Source organism: Maylandia zebra, linkage group LG19, assembly GCF_041146795.1.
Source record: "Maylandia zebra isolate NMK-2024a linkage group LG19, Mzebra_GT3a, whole genome shotgun sequence".
NCBI lineage: Eukaryota > Metazoa > Chordata > Actinopteri > Cichliformes > Cichlidae > Maylandia > Maylandia zebra.
In genome coordinates this window covers 9,012,922-9,034,691 of record NC_135185.1, presented here as the reverse complement: position 1 = coordinate 9,034,691, position 21,770 = coordinate 9,012,922, and the positions used below count along the sequence as shown (strand labels likewise).

General features: G+C 49.5%; 1 protein-coding gene across 3 annotated transcripts in view; it reads right to left on the bottom strand.

Annotated features, from left to right (window-relative positions):
• Positions 1-21,770, bottom strand: part of mgaa (MAX dimerization protein MGA a) — a 29,860-nt gene that overhangs the window by 3,823 nt on the left and 4,267 nt on the right. Inside the window, exons 2-23 of one of the 3 annotated variants that reach the window (XM_004569897.5) lie at positions 16,171-17,261; positions 12,544-14,245; positions 12,207-12,462; positions 12,005-12,121; positions 11,759-11,881; positions 10,915-11,645; positions 9,058-9,328; positions 8,855-8,982; positions 8,696-8,764; positions 8,497-8,608; positions 8,101-8,420; positions 7,490-7,792; positions 6,041-6,374; positions 5,655-5,942; positions 4,917-5,575; positions 4,707-4,829; positions 4,519-4,630; positions 3,677-3,783; positions 3,167-3,255; positions 2,851-2,953; positions 2,555-2,666; positions 2,073-2,432 (exon numbers count right to left, since the gene is read on the bottom strand). In XM_004569897.5, coding sequence (XP_004569954.1) covers positions 2,073-2,432; positions 2,555-2,666; positions 2,851-2,953; positions 3,167-3,255; positions 3,677-3,783; positions 4,519-4,630; positions 4,707-4,829; positions 4,917-5,575; positions 5,655-5,942; positions 6,041-6,374; positions 7,490-7,792; positions 8,101-8,420; positions 8,497-8,608; positions 8,696-8,764; positions 8,855-8,982; positions 9,058-9,328; positions 10,915-11,645; positions 11,759-11,881; positions 12,005-12,121; positions 12,207-12,462; positions 12,544-14,245; positions 16,171-17,201 — 7,450 coding nt within the window. In that variant the 5' untranslated portion in view covers positions 17,202-17,261. The remainder of the gene's footprint in view (positions 1-2,072; positions 2,433-2,554; positions 2,667-2,850; positions 2,954-3,166; positions 3,256-3,676; positions 3,784-4,518; positions 4,631-4,706; positions 4,830-4,916; positions 5,576-5,654; positions 5,943-6,040; positions 6,375-7,489; positions 7,793-8,100; positions 8,421-8,496; positions 8,609-8,695; positions 8,765-8,854; positions 8,983-9,057; positions 9,329-10,914; positions 11,646-11,758; positions 11,882-12,004; positions 12,122-12,206; positions 12,463-12,543; positions 14,246-16,170; positions 17,262-21,770) is intronic. The other 2 variants (XM_004569899.5, XM_014410123.4) reach the window with 2 other exon arrangements.

The following is a 21,770-nucleotide window of genomic DNA, read 5'->3' as shown; positions in this document are numbered from 1 at the left end:
CCTGACACGAGTACGAGCGCGGCCGGACAATAAACCGTTCTCCTGACAACGGACGAACCCACAAACTGTTTCTTACTCGTCGCTTCGTGTCAGCAGCTCGTTGTTTTCCAGTCGGTTTGTTGAGGACGAACGCTCAGCGTTTATGTAGGTTATGCTTCAGGGGCCCGTTCTTCGTACGTCGCTTACTACATCCAAGATCAAATGACACATCCAAGACCAAATCATCGCGCTAACCGTGAGCTCGCTAATCCGGTTCTCCGAACACACCTGCTGTTGACGATTAGTACAGCTGGATGAAGTAATGTGAGATCACTGGGTGGCCCAACAGGGGCTACGCATCGATAGTAGAAACATTGATCGGCAACCCTCTGATTGGTCGGCGAAAATGTCGAAGGAGAGCGCTCGGTATTTTTCGGCAGCAGAGCAAGAACTCTTGAGTGAGGGATTTCAGGAGTTTCAGAGTTTAATTAAAACGCAAGGGAACACTGCAAAGGCTGCAAAAGCAAGGAGAGAGGGGCTGGCAGAAAGTTGCTGACAAATTAAACTCGTAAGTGATTTAATAATAACAACAATAATAATGGATTGGATTGATATAGCGCTTTTCAAGGCACCCAAAGCGCTTTACAATGCCACTATTCAGTCACTCTCACATTCACACACTGGTGGAAGCAGCTACGGTTGTAGCCACAGCTGCCCTGGGGCAGACTGACAGAAGCCAGGCTGCCATATGGCGCCATCGGCCCCTCTGGCCAACACCAGTAGGCGGTAGGGTAGATTTATTATATTACACTATATTATCCAATATTATATTACATTATATTATATTATGTTATATTATATCCCCTTACACATTAGAGCCACAACAGGACCCACTAGAACATGGGAACAAGTAAAAGTGAAATATAAGAATATTCCACAGAATGGTAATATTTATCACTTATATTGCTTTTCGTCTCTTGGAAAGAGACCCTGAAATAATCTGTTTGTTTGTTCATAACAGCAACCAAGAAAAGGGCAGAGCAAAAAAAAGACAGGTGGTGGTCCTGCACCCCCTCGTCAACAAGTTGGTTAAGTAAATAATACCCTCACGGGAAAATCGATATCTCTCTATGAGCACACTGTCGCGCTGAGCTAAAGGATCCTGTCTGTCCCGCAATATACGCGGAATTCTGAAAACTCTCCTTATCAATCTTGCACCTTCCGCAATGGGTGGCTCGCGTATACGGACAGGACATGGCTGCGACAGGCTTCCCAAATCCACCTTGGCTTTTATAGCCGTGGTCTCTCATCTTGATTACACGAAGTAATTTACAATTGCTACTCTAAAATATGAATTACATCTGTAATAATCACATACATGTAATAGAATGTTAATAGTACATTTCCCTTTTTTAGGAAATGACCTGTATGTATCTGTATAAAATCAATAACAGGATCAAGTACTGCATTATCTTTAGTTACATTGATGTTATTTATTTATGGTGAAACAGTGGTGGAATATCGCTGTTGCTTTTGTATAAATGAAGCGGACATACCTGAGTGGCCGCGATCTAATCCTGTTTACATAAAGTAAACCTGCTCCCGAGCAGGTTTACGCTTACGGCTCTGTTGCTATGGCAGCAAGTCCCGGATGAGCTTCGGGGAACCGAACGATCCAGGATCACGCGAAATCGTCAACAATCAAATCCAGCTAACTTACTTAGCGAGGTACGAAGAACGGGCCCCAGATCCGTAAAATCTCACGTTGTTTTTTAACGCACCACGTTCGGCGTTTAAACGTGAAACAAGATAAAAACACTGTTTACTAAATTACGTTACTATTTAAAAATATAAAAATAGAAGCTTTTTCCACAAACCAATCACAATGACAGGAGCAACATCAGGTCGGACACAGAAGCCTGCCTCCTGTTACCTGACCTTTGACTGTATCTTACATTATTCATTTTTCACATAAAAAAACATTTCCTTTAAAAACTTAAACCTGAATATTTCACAAACACAATCACAGACATTTGCATTACTCAGTGGAATAATCCATCATTTCATTAGGAGCTCACAGGTCTTGGTCTCACCTTCTGCGGCCTTTGTGATCACAGATGGAGGCGGAGCCTGAGTCTTACTGCGAGACAGGATGTTCGGAATAGTCCTTGAACGCTTCGTGTCCACAGGTGCATTGTGGGCCGATGACACTTGGACAGGTGTAGGAGTGGGTGGGGCAGAAACAGAAGTAGGAGGGGCATCTGTGGACTTCTGTTGGGCTGCTGTTGTCGCGATAATGTTGTCGACCTTGTCACCTGCTCCACACCCATCGCTGCCCGCAGGTGGAGGAGCAGAAGTCCCGCCCCCTGCTGGGACCTGATTGGGTGCTTGCCGCCTCTCCTGCTCGGACGAAAACTGCTGCAGCTTCCTCAGGATCCTCCGCTCGCTCTTACCTGCAGCCAAACACACCAACGGGTTAGAGCTCCGCCTCCAGATGAGCAGGCAGGTCTTCGAGGCCTTGGGGTTCATAGAGCTCTTTGAGTTTTCAGCTTCACACGATGAACCTACGCCTCACCTGTTCTGCTGCAGATGTCCCTGACGTGTCCGTCCCTCTGCTGCGTCAGACTCGTCCTCAGACTCTTCAGGTCCTCCATCTCCGACTGCAGCGCCTCGATCTCGTGTCGAGCCTCGAACACAGAAAAGCACAGAAAACGTCAGGCTCGTCTTCATCAGCGGAGCGTCGACAGCCCCTCCCCCTCTGCGTTTAAATCGCAGTGATCAGCGAGAAATTGAAGGAAACCCGGGAGGTTCCTGATCAGAGGAGGAGGAGCTAAGAGCACCTCTGATGATTTACAGGTGTTTCCTGGTTACCTGCTCCAGCAGTAGCTCCTGAGGAGAGTCTGAGCTGCTCGTGGCCGATCTGAGAGCCGCGAGGAGGGCAGAGCCGGCGCGAGGAGCTGTCACCTCCTTCAGCCTGAAAACATGAAGAGACACTTTAAACACGGGCCCACTAACCTACAGTTCCTTTGACCTCCACCAGGTGAGCAGTTACAACTTCCACCACCGTGGGGCAGCGTCCTCACAGTGGTTGTTGTTTCATATTTGGTTTTATCCCCGCCCCCTTTTTCTCTACTGTAGTTCTTTTTGGAGTCAGGTGACCCCCGGAGAGCCGAGGGAAGGTTCTTACTCTGAGCTCCTCCTCTTCCTCGCCAGCCAACTGTTCACTCCCACCGTCTCCGTGGCAACGCCCCAACCTTCATCATCTTCTTGCTCCACCTGGCACAAACACAGACGCCTTGGGTGAGGCATGGCTGGACGGGCTTCAAGTTCAACCGATCAATAATCAAAGCTCTTTGTAAGCACAGTCTGACAGTTAATCCCTGACGCTTGTTTTTGAAATCTTCATTCGTTTCCTCATCTTCATTTTAAATCTCATCAAACTCTTTAAACTTCATTCTGAACTTTTCTTTACCTGATCAGGGTCACATTTAATCCCAGGGTTTTTAATCCTAGTCTCACTTCCTGCTACTTCTTGCTTTTTCATATAAATTAAGTTCGCTTCTCTCACTCTCCTCATCTCCGTTTTCCCATAAATTATTCCCTGTAAAGCTGTGCTTTTATTTTGAAAAAATAAACACTTAGGGAGCTTCCTGTGGTCAGAGTGAGTTAAAGATGAATTTCCATGATGGTTTCTTACATCGCTGTCCGTGACAACCACTCGTTCTTCATCTGATGAGATAACTGTCGGCTCATCCAAAAGTTCTGGCGCCGCCGCCATCACTGCTGCTGTTGGTTTGATTGGATCTAAATAAGAAGCAGACACACGAGTCAGAGACGCGTCTTCAAACAGGAAGTCATCGCATGCCTGTCTCGCAGTTTCTCAGTAGAGTTTAAAAAACACGCGCTGGAGGCGACATCCGCCTGCTCGCTGTCAGAAACGCTCCGGGACGATCAGAGAACTGAACGACTACTCGCCAGAGTATAGAGCAGCTTTACGGTTCACCAAGCCACAGATTCATCACCGCCATCATCACCGTCGGCATCATCACAGCATCGTTGCGTCAGCTTCCTGACTGTGTCAGAGGCGTCCTGTAGCGCCGCCCTGAGGACCCGTCTGACACCTGAATAAATAAACACTTTGATAAACATGATGCTAAATCTGTCACGTGGTCGTGTTAACCGCAGTTTTATTGATCGTGTGGATTTTACAGGTGAGAGAGCGCACGCTGTCAGCATCACATCCTTCGTCAGTCATTAGGCGACGCCCCCAGCAACTTCCAAGTCCAGCGGCTGTCAGCTGACCTCTGGCGCACATTGCTGATGGGGCGTACTAAACTATTCATTCATTATCGGGACGCAGCGGTTGATTAATCTTCACATGATTGGCTGTAGAGCATGTCCTGGTCACGCCCCCTAAGCTGTATAGTTCCTGCGTGAACATGACATCGCTCTGTCTCGTCTCCTGCTCGGTGCTGACGTTCCCAATAACCAGGCCACTGTCAGGGTCACATGACCCACCTGAGTCTTTCTGCCTCTCACCTGCTGACGGCGCGATGCTCCACAGGTACTCATCCCGCCTCCTCCTCAGCCTCCTCTTCTTCCTCTTCAGCTGTGACTCCTTCCTCCTCAGCTCCTGGATCACCTCCACCGCCTGCAAGCAGACAGCACCACTCGTTACCCTCCAACCCACCTATCCACCGACCAATCAGAAGCGTTCATTTACTGACCGTCTTCAGCGTCGAGACCTTTGACGTCTTCTCCCCCGACTGTCCCACCGTCCTCCTCAGACGCTCCAACAGCTCACGCAGCCGCACCCGACGCAGCCGCTCCAACGCCGTGTGGAGGAGGCGCTGCAGTACACACACGCAGACACATCTGTGAGCAGGAAGTGTGTGAGATCTTCTTCATGTGTGTGTATTTCCTTTTCGCCTTCCTACCGTGTTGTTGGCGAGCGGCGCCCTCTCATCGTCGCTCTCTGACTCTCTGAAGTCTGACGAGTTTTCCGTCTCACTGCTTGACGTCACCTCTAACGACTGTGTCTCCGTGGTAACATGTGGCTTCTCATCCACGCAGATGATGTCCAGCTCCACTGGGTCCTGAGCCGCCTCAGGTTGAGGACCTGGCGGTGGCGCAGGCATGACCTTCAACCCTAACGAAAGTGGGGATGTGGGATTGCCCTCTGAGGGTATCTGGATGGTGGGCGAGATTTGAGGTGGTGTACATTTGAAGATCAGCCCCCCTGCTCCCGTGGCGACCACAGATGCCGTTGCGCCTTCGACACCCTTCTCGGCGCCATGAGGCACGGGGGCTTTGAGCGACAGGAGCTTCACTGGGGTCATGGGGGGGTTGGAGGGGTGTGTCTGCAGCAGGGTGAAGGAGCCTGGCACCGTTAGCACCTTGGTCGGGGTCTTGGGCGGAGCTTTGGCACAAGTGACAATGATGGGGTCCAGGCTGGAGTCGGCAGGGAGGATCTTAAAGGTACAGGTGCCCTTCTGAGACAGGAAGCCAGAGCTCAGGGACGGCGAGGAGGGCAGAGGCGGAGCCTGGGGACTGACTGTGTGGGCCACAGGGGAGAGGAGCGAGGAGGAGGAAGGACCTGCAGGGACAGAATCACAATCAAGATTTTAGTTTAACCTCAGATACGCCCCGCCCATCCCCAAGGTCTGCAGACTCACCTGGCTGTGCAGGCGAAGTGGGCATGACCGCCCTCAGCTGGCTGACGGGGACCAGCTTGACCAGTTTCCCGTCGGGTCGGCGGTAAAACTGGACGCCGGAAACCATCTGGACCGGCTTCAGGAGCATCCTCTGAGACCCGGGGGCGGGGCCCGGAGGACGAGGGGCCACGACAGGAACCGTCCCAGGGGGAGGCGGGACCTTAATCAGCACTACCTGAGGGGCTTTAGGGGTCGCTGTGCCTGGAGATGGATTAACAGGTGGCGCTGGCGAGCTGCTGGACAGAGACTCTGAGCACAGACGGATTCATCAATACTTTATTGATCGATCAGGCAGAAACAAAGATTATTTATTGATCAAAGGCAGACTATCACACGGAAACGCTCACCTGTGATGGAGGTCAGGAGGGTGAGCGGTGGGACCGCTCCAGGTGGGGTCACAGAAGAGGAAGCAGTGGTGGTGACAGTGGGAGAGGCTGTAGTGGCCGCTGCGCTTGTGGTGGTCACAGCAAGGTCAGAGACCACAGAGGAAGCTGAGGAGACGTCAAGAGGCGTCGGCCCCGACCTCCGAGCAGAGGTGGAGGAGGGGGGTCGCAGAGATGGCTGCTGCTGACGGGATGAGCTCACCCGTCCCGTCAGGTAGGCCGCCAGCCGGTTGGCCGGGTGGAGCGCCCCCATCCTCCCCAGCTGGATCTTAGCCAGCGGGTAGAGCTTCCCGTTCACCTGCAGGACGACACGGAGGGAGAGTCAGGTGAGTGGCGAGCGGCAGGTTAATCGTGATGCTGGTGACGCTCCGCCCAGGTCACAGGTCAGCAAACACAGATAGAAATTAAGGGTGACATCGTGACGAGCGTGTGAAGAAGCTCAGCTCATTCTTTTTTCCCCACCTGTCCCGTTTGGCTCTTTTGCATCAGAATTTTTGTCTAAAGGCGAATAAAGATGCCCAACAGATTTACTTTACCAGATGGACCATCCCAGCTTTGCCGTAATGGTCCATTTGATTCACCTTTTATTGTTTATTTTATTTATTTTCACTTGCTAAATATGAGACAGACTTGACTGGGGAAAAGAAAGAAAAACAGCGGGGCAGAGGGACGGGGATAAAGGGCCATCCATTCGCTTCCGCTTATCCTTTTTCAGGGTCGCGGGGGGCACTGGACCCTATCCCAGCTGTCATAGGGCGAGAGGCGGGGTACACCCTGGACAGGTCGCCAGTCTGTCGCAGGGCCAACATACAGGGACAGACAACCAATCGCACTCACTTTCATTCGCACATTCACACCTAGTGACAATTTGGGTTATCCAATTAACCTATCCCCAGTGGGATAAAGGGCAAAAAACAAAAACAAACAAAAAAAACACAAAATACATCTATGAATCACCTGGATCACCTGTTGAGAAAGAGAAAAGAGAAAACAAGCAGAAGAAAACGAGAGTAATAGAATAAACAACATCACAATGATCTATGTGAATATAACAGTAAATACTAAATATTAAACATTATTGTGCAGCACGTAAGATCGACAGCGCACAGTGTGCTTTGAGGTAGGAGCCAAAAAGGGTGTAGTTTGTGTGTGTGAGCACCCGTGTGTACACCTGTGAGCATGGATGCGCTCGTTTTTAAAAGGTTCCTTCATGTAATGATCTGCTAGAGGGTGTGGGGGGGCCACAGCCCCGTCCACCAGGGCATGAAGCAGGTATGGAGGAGATCAAGACTCCAGACATCCAGAGGCCCCCAGAACACAAGAGACCAAGGAAGACCAACAGAGGGGCAGCCGCGCCACTGTCCCAGAAAGAGCTGAGGAGAGTCCCAGATGAGGGGCTCAGCTCATTCTTACCTTGATTGGCTGGTCCGTTCCTCCCGGCGCTTTCCTATTGGCTGAGAGGAAGCCGGCAGGCGAGATTCCCGTCAGGAAAGGCAGAGCCATGTTGACCTTCGCCTCTGACGTCACTTCCTGTCCACTGCTCTCTGTCCAATCGTCCACCTGTTGATCCGTGAAGCCATCCTCCTCTGTGATGTCATCTTCCTCCACCTCCCTCTGCCAGTCCTCCACAGGCTCCGCCTCCTGCATTCTGTGCTCCTTCTTCATGTTACGTTCCTTCAGAGGCTCCACCTTCCTGCCCACCCATGCTGCATCCACCTGAAAGACATGAGGTGTAATCAACCATCACACGTCAGGCGAGTTTATCACTGTGACACACGCGTAACCATGGTTACAGGCGTTGCGGTCATTTTCTGGATGACAGGAAATGGTGACCACATAAACTAAAGCTCATTTGTTTCACAGGTGAACGCAGCTGTGATTGGTGGAAACAGCCCAGCAGCTAACCAATCAGCTGGCAGGACTGTTTCTGAAACTCAGACTCAACCAATCAGAAACATTTCTACCACCTTTATGACTTATCAATGAAAATGCACCATTACAGAGGAGGCTGCGACGGCACCCACCTGTCTGCGCGGCGCTGTCGATTTCCTCGCCTTCAGCGCGGATCTGGATATCTTGACGTGGTACTGGATGCAGCGCTCGGCGCCGCTGCCTTCCACAGACTGGCCGGTGGGATGGATGAGGAAGTTCTTGATCCAGAACGGGCGGTCTAGCCGGTTCTGAGCCATCGCCTCGCACAGCTCCATCAGCACGAGGGTCCGGTCGGCCTCGCTCTTCCACTTAAAGTCGGCCCTGATGAAGAGACGCTTCGATGGCTTCGGGGTCGGCTCAGCAGGAGGACTCGGAGGAGGCTCGGAGGGAGTCGGAGCCTGAAGGGCTTCACCTGCAGAGGAAACCTCCATGAAAGGACAGAAAACATGGCAGCAGGGGCTGATGGGAGAGCAGCAGCGTGAACGCACCTGCAGGAGGCTTAGAGGTCTTCTTCAGCTTCTTCACCTTGTGGGGCTTCGGCCGATCAGGTCGGACGGTGCCTTTGGTTGCCTCCCGGTGGACAGACGGTGTCGGTTTCACCTGGCAATGAATCAGGTAATGGCACAAATCACAGCAGAACAAACATTTACAGTAAGAGCCTCGTTCCCTCAGGAACTGCTGGCTTACCTTCTGTTTCCGGATCTTTCTGGAGTATCCTCGGACTCTGGCGCAGCTGCGGTGATCTTCTCGGACCTTCTGGAAACAAAGAAACGAGTAGTTTGTGCAGCGGATAAATGTGCGGAACGGCCTTTAAAGTGCTACGTCCATGTTTAAACAGGTCCTTACCGCAGGGCGGGTCTGTGGAGCCGCCTCAGGCATGCGTACCGGCTCTGGATCCGAGCGCCCGAGATCCCTCCTCCACAGAGTCCGGACCCGCTCGGCAGGCTGGGAGACGCTGTCCGCCTCCTTCAGAACTGCGACATGACCACGGGGTTATTATTTTTATCTATGCTTCTCTGACGCTTAAACCGTGAACCGCAGAGACTCACCGTAGGCCATCTTCATCCTCCTCTTCTTCTTGGTGCTCCCGTGGTGTGAGGAGGGGCTGGAGTCGGACCCGTCCAGGTTCTTGAGGAGGACCACCTTCTGTTTGAGGCAGCTGCAGCCGAACATGCACGCTGGCCGGCCGCAGTGGCTGATCCTGGAGTCGCGGGAGAGGCCGAGGCAGACGCAGCCCAGCCGGCAGAACTCGTTCAGACACGGCGGCGCTCGTCTGCGGCTCAGCTGGATCGGCGCCGTCGGGTTCTCGCTCACGAAACCCTGAAGAAGAACGTCAGACCTGTTTATTCTAAACGTGCGTGAAAATCTGCCCACTTCCTCATGAGTGTTTCGCATTCGTTTTTTTTTCTTGCTTGTGTTGCACTGATTTCCTGTCACATGACATCTGTGCTTCCTGTTGATAGCAGCGTCACACAGTCAACATGTCTACTTTAGTTTTTGACCTTTAAATAAACGCAGATAACCCAGAGTTTGTTTAAGGCTCGGCACGAGAGCACCGCACCACTGCTCACTAATCTGTAATTACTTTACCTGAGCGGTCTCTTGGACGTGTGCGCTGTAGTCACGCCGGCATCGAATCATCCAGGTTACGGTTAAAATAATCAAATTACAGCATTTATGTTAGACGACTTTTAATTAACTGCTTCAGCCCACTTACAATGAGAATGTAAAACAAAAATGTAGTCACTGACCTGTGTAGCATGTTAACACTATTGGAAGTAAAAATAACTTTAACTCCAATTTTGAAAACAACCTTTTTTTTGTATAAAGCTGACTGTATTATGAGTCTGTGGTCTGGGAGAGAGTCTGCAACTGTCTGCAAAATACAGTAAATAATGACCAATGTTGGGCAATTAATTATATGATGATTGATGATGAGATGAAGGAGAACAACAGCCTGATACCTGCAGGCCTGACAACAGCAGATGTATCACTGCTGTAACACCTGTAACACAGCAGTCGCCTCATTGTTCTGACACACACAACAAAACTACTGACTACACTACACACTAACTACACACTAACTACACAAGACAACACACTAACTTTAGACCAAAACACGCTAAACGTCTCAAATCTCTCACATCTCAAACACGCTGTCACTCCTAAAACTTCCCCCTTCCTAAACTACTAAGTGCCATGTTGCCATATCATTTTTTGATTGGTCGACATGGTACATTTTTGCACCAATAGCAAACGGGAGGGTAGGAGGAGTTTGGGTTTTGTCTTTGCTCACAGGCTTTCGAGCGTTTTCCCTATAAAACGCGGTTTTTACCGTTTCTTCCCGCAGTAAATATAAACAACGACAGTATTCAGGAAGAAAACCAAACATTGCAGATATTTTTATCGTAACTCTGGTTTTACGTGGCCGATCAACACAATTTAAAAACTGGTATATACGAATGTGAATCGCATCATCGGCTGGACTTTGGGATAAGGTGGCATCGTTCTGATCCCATACGGGAGCAGCCAGACACTCACTGACTAACACTGAAGAACAGAATCGTTAACGTATTAATTTTAATTTCAATTCAGGTTAGATTTTTTTTCTGTGCGCAGACACCTGCCAGCTTAGAGGGAACATTGGTTGTAACCTTGTAATAGTGTCTAATTATCTTTAATAGTCCGTGATTATTAACAGTGTGTGGTTGTTATTACTGGTCTGTAATAAACACCTGTTAGTTTGCCCTTCACATCATTTAAACTCACACAGCACAAAGTTCCTGCAGTATTTTTCAAAGAGAACATTAAAATGATCATTTATCACAAAAACAAACAGCTGTTTTACACTGAGCTGCACTTTCACCCCCACCCTCTAGGAGATGCTGCAGCCAATGAATGCTCACCGTCTGAGTGAAGAGGGACGTGAGGGCGATGGCGGCCCTCTCCGTAGTGATGCTGGTCCGGCGCAGGCCTTCCCACACGGCACCGTCTTCCAGGACCTTCTGTTTTTGCAGAGCACGGGTCATCGGCTGGCGCCGACTCCTGCCGCCGTCCTCGCTCTGCCCGCCCCCCAGCTCAGAGTCCGACTCCAGCGGGGCCAGGTCCCTGGACATAACCGATGGGGGCACTGTGGCCCTAGAGGGACTGAGGGTCTGAGATGAGGTCCTGGGTTTGAGCCTCCTCCGCCTCTTGATGGGGTTTGAATCTGGGCGTGATGGAGGCGCTGAGGGGGCGTGGCCCACAGGCTGCTGAGGTTCCAGTTGACTGGGTTCAGGACCCAGAGCAGCTGCAGGTTCTGGTCTGAGTTTGCTCTGTTTAGAACCTTTCTGCTTCCTCTCACCCCTCCGGCCTGGTTTAGGCTCTTTGAAGCGGGGCCTCTTGGAAGGGGGAATGAACCCAGATATGAGGTCAGAGGAGGCGGGGTCGGCGGTCTGCTTCTTCAGGACGTGGTCCAGGGTCCGGACGTAGCTGGTACTCCTGGTGGGCAGCTCGTACACCAGCGGCTCCACCGGCGGCTGGGAGAAGCTGGCGGCACGCTCGTCGATCAGCTTCCCCTCACTCTCCAGATACTCGTCCAGCATGTCGCTGCAGAACGCCGACAGGTTCTTCTTCTGCGGCTCTGAACTCGAACCGGCTGCAGGATTCAACACAAACCAGTTAGACCAGCACACGGCCCAGCGCGGCCGGAGCCGAGCTGAAAAACAACAAAACTATAACCAGCTGTGAGCACATGGCGTAGAAAAGCACCTTCAGGTCTGCAGGCTGAAGGTGTGGGCGGAGTCTCAGACAACGTGAACTTCGCTCTCCAACCTTTAATCTGAGTGACGTCTGTGGTTTTTCCTGTTCGGGACACAAATGCAGCAGAAACACCTGAAACAGAAGAGAACACAGGCGGAGCTGTTACCTGTAAACGGACTCGCAGGTGTTCTGCTCAGGCTGGGTGTTCAGGCACAGGTGAGTCAGGACACTTTGCTTGTTCGTGCTCATGCTCACCTTGAGACGTTGACAGCGGCTCCATGCTGGCGCCCGGCAGGGGGAAGGGCAGGCGGACTCCCAGGTACTGTAGGTCAATGGCCAGAGACGGGTCCAGCAGGTTCATCTTCAGACCGACTTTCACAGAGAAGAACAAAAGCAGTCAGAGACAGAACAGAGAGCTTCTACCTGCTGCCTGCAAACAGGAACCAGGGGATCGTACCTTCCTGCAGCACAGGGTGGATGACCTGCCTGTGCTTCATGAGCTTCAAGTCTCTCAGCAGAATCTTCTGGAAGGAAGCGATCATCTCTGCCAGACTCTCCGCTTTGGGTTTGGATGGGTTTAAGTCGGAGCTTTGTTCATCGCTTATGTCCAACCGGTCACCGCCCTCAGGTGAGTCTGCAGTTCTTTGACCGTCAGGTGTGGGCCGTGGAGCCGGCCTGTCGGAGGAGTCGGCCAGGTGGAGCTTAAGAGCCTCCTGAAACAGGGGCTGTGTGTTAACCCTTAGTATGCATGCTGTATTATGGTGGTTTATGATCAGTTATCTATCCAACGTTACCTTTGAAGTGAAAGAGATGAATAACTGCTCCTCCACTTCCTCCAGGTTCGGCTGCATGCTCCTGTAGGTGGAGTTGTCCACCTCCTGCTCCACCTCGCTCTTGCCAAGCCTTCGCTGCCGAACCTCCTTCTTTCGCTTGCAGGGTTTTCTGGCTGGGAGCGGATGGACCTGCTGAGAAGGTTCATGTGTTTCTGTCACAGGTAAGCAGGGAACAGCCGCCGCCTCAGTGTTCGAAAACTCCACCCCCATCCCGAGGTCGACGTCATTGGACAAAAACTGCACGAGGTCAGCGAGTGAAGGCGTGGGAGAGAGTCCGTCGCCGTCTATTGACGAGAAGGTTGGCGACAGAGGCAGTTGAAGGGCGAGTGGGGATAGCTCTGCGGGGAAGGGCAGCGACTGTTCGCTCTCTGGGAAAGATGCCGGAGGATCAGGAGCAGGCATGGAGGTGTTTGGACTCTGTGGTTCAGGGTCCTCAGGTAAAGTCTGCGGTGGAGGCTGAAATGTTGTGAATGACGTGTCTACGAAGGACTCGGGTGGAGGTAACACTGTATGCCATTTAAACACAGACGGGTCTTCGGTGTCCTGCGAGTCTTCAGGAGGTCCTGCTGCATCACATGCTTCAGAGGCCGCAGAGTCGAGCTCTAAAGCGATCGAGGCCGGCAGGTGAGGTAAAGGTTCTGGAGAACTCGCAGGAGACATCGGCTCATAGCCGAAGGACGAACACTCTGGGTCAGGAAGCGAAGACCTCAGGGTGGGGGAGTCTAAAGGTGGTGTCGATGATTCAGGTGGTGTTTGTGGTGAGTTCGGGGAACATAACACTGTGTGGAAGGGCGGGGGGGCAGTAGGAGGCAGTGAAGAGGTAGTAAGAGATGCCCCGAGGGAGCAGAATGGCTGGTTTAAGCCGGGTAACACTTGGGTACTGTCAGGGCCTCTCGGCTCTGGGCCCGGGCTTTCGGAAACGCGAGCCGAGCGGTCGTCAGTTCTTGGACCCAGCAGATGTGCAGCAGCAGCTGGACCGGGCTGCTGAGGAGACACGGTTTGTCCAGAGACATTAAAAACCATGTCAGCTAGAGGATCTGTACATCCGGAGGTCGTGAGGTCGGGCTTCAGGCTGCCGAGATCCTTGGAGGGATATGCTGCACCGGCGGTACCTTCCCAAAGCGGATGTGCAAAAGAAGCAGCAGAACTGGCCAATACGGACAGGCGCTCAGGAGGAGCTGCCGGGGCCAGAGAGTCCGGTTTGTTCTTTGTCTTTTTAGAGTGCTGCCTCAGAAAGAGAGCGAGCGCCGGCAGAGGCAGCCGAGCCGGCCGCTTGTGCTGCTTCATGGCTGTCTCTGTTGTAGCGTCTGGGTTAGGTCGGTGCTCCAAGTCCTCAGAGGAGTTCTGGGATACTTCTGGAGCAGCACGACCAGGACCACCCCTCCCAACACCATCGTTACAGTTTAGTGAATTCAGCGACTGCCCGTCGTCCTTAATGGTCCCTCTTATTTCACATTTCCTTGGAGGTGCTTTAACACATGTACTGTCTTTAAGGGCTTCTCGTCCTTTAGCTTTTACACTCGAGTTCTTAGTGTTGGTTTGCTCTGCTCTGAGAGAGGCGCTGTGATTGATGCCGAGCTGCTCCAGGTTGCATCTCTGCAGTGAAACGTGAGCTTCACGAATCAGCTCCGAGAACAACTTCTGAGCTGGACGTGAGACGCTGCTGAGGCAAAGCAAACGAAAACACTGGATTAGTGACATCGGTGTTATTTATGAGGTCAATCAAAACCTGCAGCATTAAACTCGTTGAGAGGACTGTTTACAATCAAGCTTCATACATGGAGCTAAAATTAGCCCGTTTCCTCCTGTGCAAAGGGGTTTGGGATCTCTGATTCTCTGTGATGTTGTATTTGTCTAACTTTAAAAAAAAATAAATCAAGTAAAGGCTTCGGAGCACTGTTTCTTCTTTTTTTAAGCATTTAAAAATCCCTTAATAATCTTATTTTCATGGTTTTATTCACTTTTACTCATGCAGAACGGTTCTCCAGGGAATAGAAGAACCGCAAACTGACCCGCGACCTCAGCCTTTATGATTCTCCTGCAGTGTAACGATGTCACAAACATCTCCTTCAACTTCAGTTTTGAATGCACCAAACAACCACCATCATGGAGGCTGTGACACGTCTGATTTGCCGTTAACCGCTGTGTTAGCTGATTGGCTGATGGTGAAGAGGAGAACTCGACATCAAGAGGACAGAACCTGCCAGGTAGTCTCTGAGTTCCTTGGCTGGAACACGGACAAAGATGTGGTTAGCACCTGGTTGCAGACCTAGATCTACAACCAGGTCTGCAGGTCACACAGCAACTCAAGTTTGCAGATAAATGTTCAGTCATTTATCCAGGGGAAGAATTCCAGGGAGAGCTCGGTTCTAGATGTCCTAACAATCATTGCATTGAGTTTTTCCTTTCCAGTCACCTTTCTCACTCACTGTGTGTCAACAGGCCTCTCTGCATTGAATCATATCTGTTATTAATCTCTGTCTCTCTTCCACAGCATGTCTTTATCCTGTCTTCCTTCTCTCACCCCAACCAATCACAGCAGATGGCCCCGCCCCTCCCTGAGCCTGGTTCTGCCAGAGGTTTCTTCCTGTTCAAAGGGAGTTTTTCCTTCCCACTGTCGCCAAAGTGCTTGCTCATAGGGGGTCATGTGATTGTTGGGTTTTTGTCTGCATGTATTATTGTAGGATCTACTGTACAATATATAGCACCTTGAGGCGACTGCTGTTGTGATTTGGTGCTGTATAAATAAAATTGAATTGAATTAACAGATATTCAGTCATGTGTGACTGCTTCTATGATACCCACAGACTGCCAGGAGCAAAACAAACCAAAAACCATCCCATAATTCAGACGCTAAAGTACTGGGTGCGAACACCTGCTGGGCTTCACGAACCAGAGCTGAACATTTACAGCAAGTAACTGGGACCATCACAGACTGCTTTGTGTTGTCGTTATGGAACAGATAAAAAAATAAGTGTGTTCAAGGTAAGACACTAAAGATCAGGAAACGGTGTGTAACGCCTTCCTGAATATTCTGATGGACAATCAGAACAAGACGCCCTTGGTTCGGTGGGGAACCAAAGACCCTCAAAATTCAAACGTTGCCCCAAAACTGCTCCCATTGAAGAACTTTTACTTTCTAGTTTCTCTGGAACTCTGGCCCTTTTAGTTCTAAACAAGTACAGCATCTCTCCACCAATTTAAAATCTCTGCAAACAGTTTTTGAGTTTTCAGCAGGAAGGTGGAGATCCATCAAACATTTATTCATGTCACCATCGATTTGTAGTTTGTGCATGAAACTAAAGCTTGATGTGTAGCTCACACAGGTGGCTGAGGTGGACAGCAGCAGTTGGGCTGGTGGTGGGTTTCTCAGAGGTAATCCACTCTCTCCACTACCTAACAGACCCACCCCAGCTGCTGTGGCACACAGAGATATTTCTCTGGAGGTGCTCGTCAGTGGAAGAACGATTACGACACACCGACGGTTAACATGAGCCTAAACACAGGAAGTCCGCTGGCTGACTGGAAACACGTCTTTCTTACACACCTGATACTCAGTACAGAGAAACTAAAGAATCAAAGTCTTACCCCAAAATCTGCCCGGGGGGCATGGCAGCAGGCGGATCTCTGTTTGTAGTGGAACTGTCTTTGAGGTCTCCGGGCACTGAAGGTTTGGACTCCACTGATTTGGAGGCTCGAGGTTTGTGGCTTGCCAGCAAAGACCTCAGGCTCTCCTTCACAGGAAACTGCTCAGCAAATCCTCCTTGTTTATGGAACGGATCCCCAGAGTTCGCTTTCAGTTTTCCTCCCCATGAACCAGACCCGTCCTCCTTCAGTCCCTTAGTGAACGGGTTGTAGTTGACCTTCAGCTGAACAAACCGAGCGTTCTGATAGGCTGTGACCGCCATGAATTCAGTCTGGGGGAATGAGAAGGTAATGACACCGGGATCACTCAGTTTTATGTCTTTAGCAGCTTTGTCTGTCTGGACCACGTGCAGTCGCGGTAGGTAGCGGTGCATCGGATGCAGAATAGTGTTCCCGTCTCGGTCTGAGATGTTGTTTGTGAGCTTCATCCTGTAAAAGGACACCGGACTCTGCATCCAGTGTTGGCCCGTCGCCGGGGACTCTAGATGAGCAAAAGGCTGACTCTTTGCATGCCGTGTTCCTTTACCATCAGCTTGCCAGTTCTTGCCGGTCCATCTATAGTGACTGTTGTCTAATGGCTGGACGTCCATCATCAGAGTGTACCTCCTGGATGGCTGCAGGCCGGAGATGCGGAAGCGGCAGTAGGGGAACATCCTGCTGCCTTGTTCGGTCAGAATCATCTCTGTTCCACATCTGAAGAACACGTTCCACATGCTGTGGTTCTCCAGGGTCACTGTGATGCCCCCGCAGGTGTTCTCCGGTGGCAGAGTGTCCGACTGAGGCTTTTCGCTGGCGGGATGTTTCTGCTCAGTGCCCCTCCTGACAGCCTGCTCCACCCCGCCTTCGCTCGCCTTCCCGGGTTTCGGGGTGACGCACCATGACAAAGGGGGGCTGCTGGCAGCGGTTGCTGTTGCAGGGGTGGTCGCCCTTTCCTGATGGAACACCATGTTTTTCTGCTTCTTCTTAGAAGCCATGAACAGGTCCAACGAGGATCCTGGAGTTTATTCATCTGCACGACAGGTCAGGACAGCATCCTGAAAACAAGAAGCACAGAGTCAATAACAGCTGCACAAGATGCTCAAACAGAGTCCGGTGATGTGTTAAAACATCATCCGATGGTTTCGTTAATGCCCGAATTCTCCACACAGAACCACAGGATGCACCTGGATCACAAAGCTGAGCTGTCAGGACCGTGAGCCCTGGAGAGGATATCAAAGACCCCCTCACACAGACTTTAGCTCCTGAGGACCCGGCCTTCGCGGTCTACGTGGGCCGGGTCCTTAGAAGGTCAGGTAGGCCGGAAGTAAAGGGCTGTGAAATTGGACGGTCTAGGCTTCAGATTTACGTCACCGCTGTCTTTGTGGAGTTTAATAAACTCGGCCGTCTGCTCCTTGCTGTCTAAAATATAACAGGACGCTGGAGTAAACTCGACCATCTCACACTTCTGTTTAATCCGTTTTCTGTTTGACGTTTATTCAACTGTGTGAAAACCAGAACTTAATCTCAGCCAAACCGATTTACTCAGGAACACATAAAACACTGAAAAAAGCCCAACAATAACATTAAGTTATCTGAGTGACGTATATACAGTGTTGGGTAACTTACTTTTGAAAGAACTATGTTACTTCGTTACTTTCAAAGTAACTATGTTACTTCGTTACTTTGGTTTTACTCAGAATTCTACGGTGGCCCTGAGAGGCCAAACGGACTGCAACTTCAGAAAACACTTGCAAAAGAAAAACGCTGCAAAAAGAAAAACGCTGCAAAAGCACACACAACACAACGGAAATGTTTCTGAGGAGACAATAACCGGACGGACCAGTTGCACAAACCAAAACATGTATGTATGGCTGTATCCCAATTCAGGGTCTGCAGCCTTAACAGTCCTCAAGGGCCGCGTACTTAAAGACCGCTGAGGCCGGAAGTGCGAGGCTTGTGAAATGGGACGGTCTAGCCTCCGTTGCGCTGCCCAGGTCGCCTAGCAACCATGATACTAACAGCTGGAAACGTTTCATACAGCTTTGTTTGACAGAAATGAAGGAGAACAAAATGTTTTATTGTTCGTTCATGTTTTATGACATCACTTTGATTAGTTGAGTATCTGAGGCTGAGACCACAGGACTGTAAAACATGATAGTTGGGCTTCATTCCTGTGCTGAACAGTCATTTCAAGATTAGTTAGTAAATAACAATTAGCTGATGTTGTTCATGAGACTAAAATCATCTCACTGTGGTAATGTATATACAATATGGCCAATATTATAGTTATTGTCAGATTATTATGATAATAATAATAATGGATTGGATTTATATAGCGCTTTTCAAGGCACCCAAAGCGCTTTACAATGCCACTATTCATTCACTCTCACATTCACACGCTGGTGGAGGCAAGCTACGGTTGTAGCCACAGCTGCCCTGGGGCAGACTGACAGAAGCGAGGCTGCCATATCGCGCCATCGGCCCCTCTGGCCAACACCAGTAGGCAAGTAGGGTAAAATGTCTTGCCCAAGGACACAACGACCAGGACAGAGAGCCCGGGGATCGAACCGGCGACCTTCCGGTTACAGATACGCTTCCCAACCCCCTGAGCCCGGTCGATACATTACAGCAGTGAACATGAACTCTGTGCCAAATACTGAGCTTCAGTAAAGATTCAAGTTGCAGCTATTTATATTTCCTATCACCTTAAATCTTCACTCAAAGACACTCAAGTATCTTTGACAGTGTCTCTATAGATGTATTATACAGTGGGGCAAAAAAGTATTTAGTCAGCCACCGATTGTGCAAGTTCCCCCACTTAAAATGATGACAGAGGTCAGTAATTTGCACCAGAGGTACACTTCAACTGTGAGAGACAGAATGTGAAAAAAAAAAAAAAATCCATGAATTCACATGGTAGGATTTGTAAAGAATTCATTCGTAAATCAGGGTGGAAAATAAGTATTTGGTCACCTCAAACAAGGAAAATCTCTGGCTCTCACAGACCTGTAACGTCTTCTGTAAGAAGCTTTTCTGTCCCCCACTCGTTACCTGTATGAATGGCACCTGTTTGAACTCATCATCTGTATAAAAGACACCTGTCCACAGCCTCAAACAGTCAGACTCCAAACTCCGCCATGGCCAAGACCAAAGAGCTTTTGAAGGACACCAGGAAAAGTATTGTAGACCTGCACCAGACTGGGAAGAGTGAATCTACAATAGGCAAGCAGCTTGGTGTGAAAAAATCAACTGTGGGAGCAATCATCAGAAAATGGAAGACATACAAGACCACTGATAATCTCCCTCGATCTGGGGCTCCACACAAGATCTCATCCCGTGGGGTCAAAATGATCATGAGAACGGTGAGCAAAGATCCCAGAACCACACGGGGAGACCTGGTGAATGACCTGCAGAGAGCTGGGACCAAAGTAACAAAGGTCACCATCAGTAACACACTACAACGGCAGGGAATCAAATCCCGCAGTGCCAGACGTGTTCCGCTGCTGAAGCCAGTGCATGTCCAGGCCCGTCTGAAGTTTGCCAGAGAGCACATGGATGATACAGCAGAGGATTGGGAGAATGTCATGTGGTCAGATGAAACCAAAGTAAAACTTTTTGGTATAAACTCAACTCGTCGTGTTTGGAGGAAGAAGAATACTGAGTTGCATCCCAAGAACACCATACCTACTGTGAAGCATGGGGGTGGAAACATCATGCTATGGGGCTGTTTTTCTGCCAAGGGGACAGGACGACTGATCCGTGTTAAGGACAGAATGAATGGGGCCATGTATCGTGAGATTTCGAGCCAAAACCTCCTTCCATCAGTGAGAACTTTGAAGATGAAACGAGGCTGGGTCTTCCAACATGACAATGATCCAAAACACACCGCCCGGGCAACAAAGGAGTGGCTCCGTAAGAAGCATTTGAAAGTCCTGGAGTGGCCTAGCCAGTCTCCAGACCTCAACCCCATAGAAAATCTGTGGCGGGAGTTGAAAGTCCGTGTTGCTCGGCGACAGCCCCAAAACATCACTGCTCTCGAGAAGATCTGCATGGAGGAATGGGCCAAAATACCAGCTACTGTGTGTGCAAACCTGGTAAAGACCTATAGTAAACGTTTGACCTCTGTTATTGCCAACAAAGGTTATGTTACAAAGTATTGAGTTGTATTTTTGTTATTGACCAAATACTTATTTTCCACCCTGATTTACGAATAAATTCTTTACAAATCCTACCATGTGGATTCATGGATTTTTTTTTCACATTCTGTCTCTCACAGTTGAAGTGTACCTCTGGTGCAAATTACTGACCTCTGTCATCATTTTAGGTGGGGGAACTTGCACAATCGGTGGCTGACTAAATACTTTTTTGCCCCACTGTATATAAGAGACAAATGTCGTTCCTTCAGTATGCTGGCATTACTAAATTTGGCTCAATGCTTACATACATGTGTAAAAAGCAAGTGTACGAGCTGTGATAACTGTGTCTGATAGAATGAAGAGTAGACTGATGTATGAAATATTCCTTTATTGGGTGAGAAAATCAGACCATGTCATAACTGCTTTAAGTCATACAGAATAGATATCAGAGCCTTAAACAGGCTGACTTCTGCTAAATGGGTCAAACTGGGCAGAAAGTCTACAAACACATAACATCCTTACAGAATATGATGTAACACTATAGATCAACTTAGCTCAGAATATATAAAGCATATAAACAATTACAGCAATATGATGCAACACACACAGCAGTGCTACTAATCCAAAATACTCAAAGCTTCATAGAACTGAAACAAACATTTATTTTTAGCTCCATTCTGCTGCTGATACATACTTTAGGTTTCTGAATATAAAACTTGTTGCTGCCTTTCATAGTGTGTAACTTGAAGGCCCTGAGTACTTTCTCCCACACTGAAAACACTGGAATGACAAAATTATTTGAACATTACCTAATAAGACTGATTCAGGACAGACAATTAGTTATTCTAAACTTTCCTAGCAGTCCTTCAATAACAGGGAACAGTCTGTCTATTCTCTCCATCTGTCAGCTGCTGCTGGCTCTTCCTCCTCCTCTTCCTCACACACTGCTGAGTTTGTCCTGGTGTATCATCAGGGGTGCAAAGCCTCACAGCTGATGAGCAGCAGTGGGTCCCTCAGTCTGTCCTCACTCTGGACACTTGCAGTTGTCACACATGGAAATCAAATGTGTGATAAGCTGCAGGATTCAAACACAAGTGTAACTTATAAACACATGTTCATACTTTTATTCCACAATCAGAGAGAAAGAAACAGAGAGAGTGCAGGACAGACAGACAGACAGGTGACAGTCTCAGGTGTACACACTGCTACAAAACAGCACCAGAGAAGGAGGATTTAGTGTTTGTGTTATTACGAAACAAGAAGAGTTCCCAGATGGTGCAGTGGACACATGTGTGACTCCTGTGATTAAAGCATCTTTCTTTCAGCTTAACGAGTGAACCGTCAGCTCGTTAAAACACATGTTAAAGTCCGTTTGGCTCGACACCACCGAACAGAGGCAGCAATATAACATAGCTAACATTAACAGTG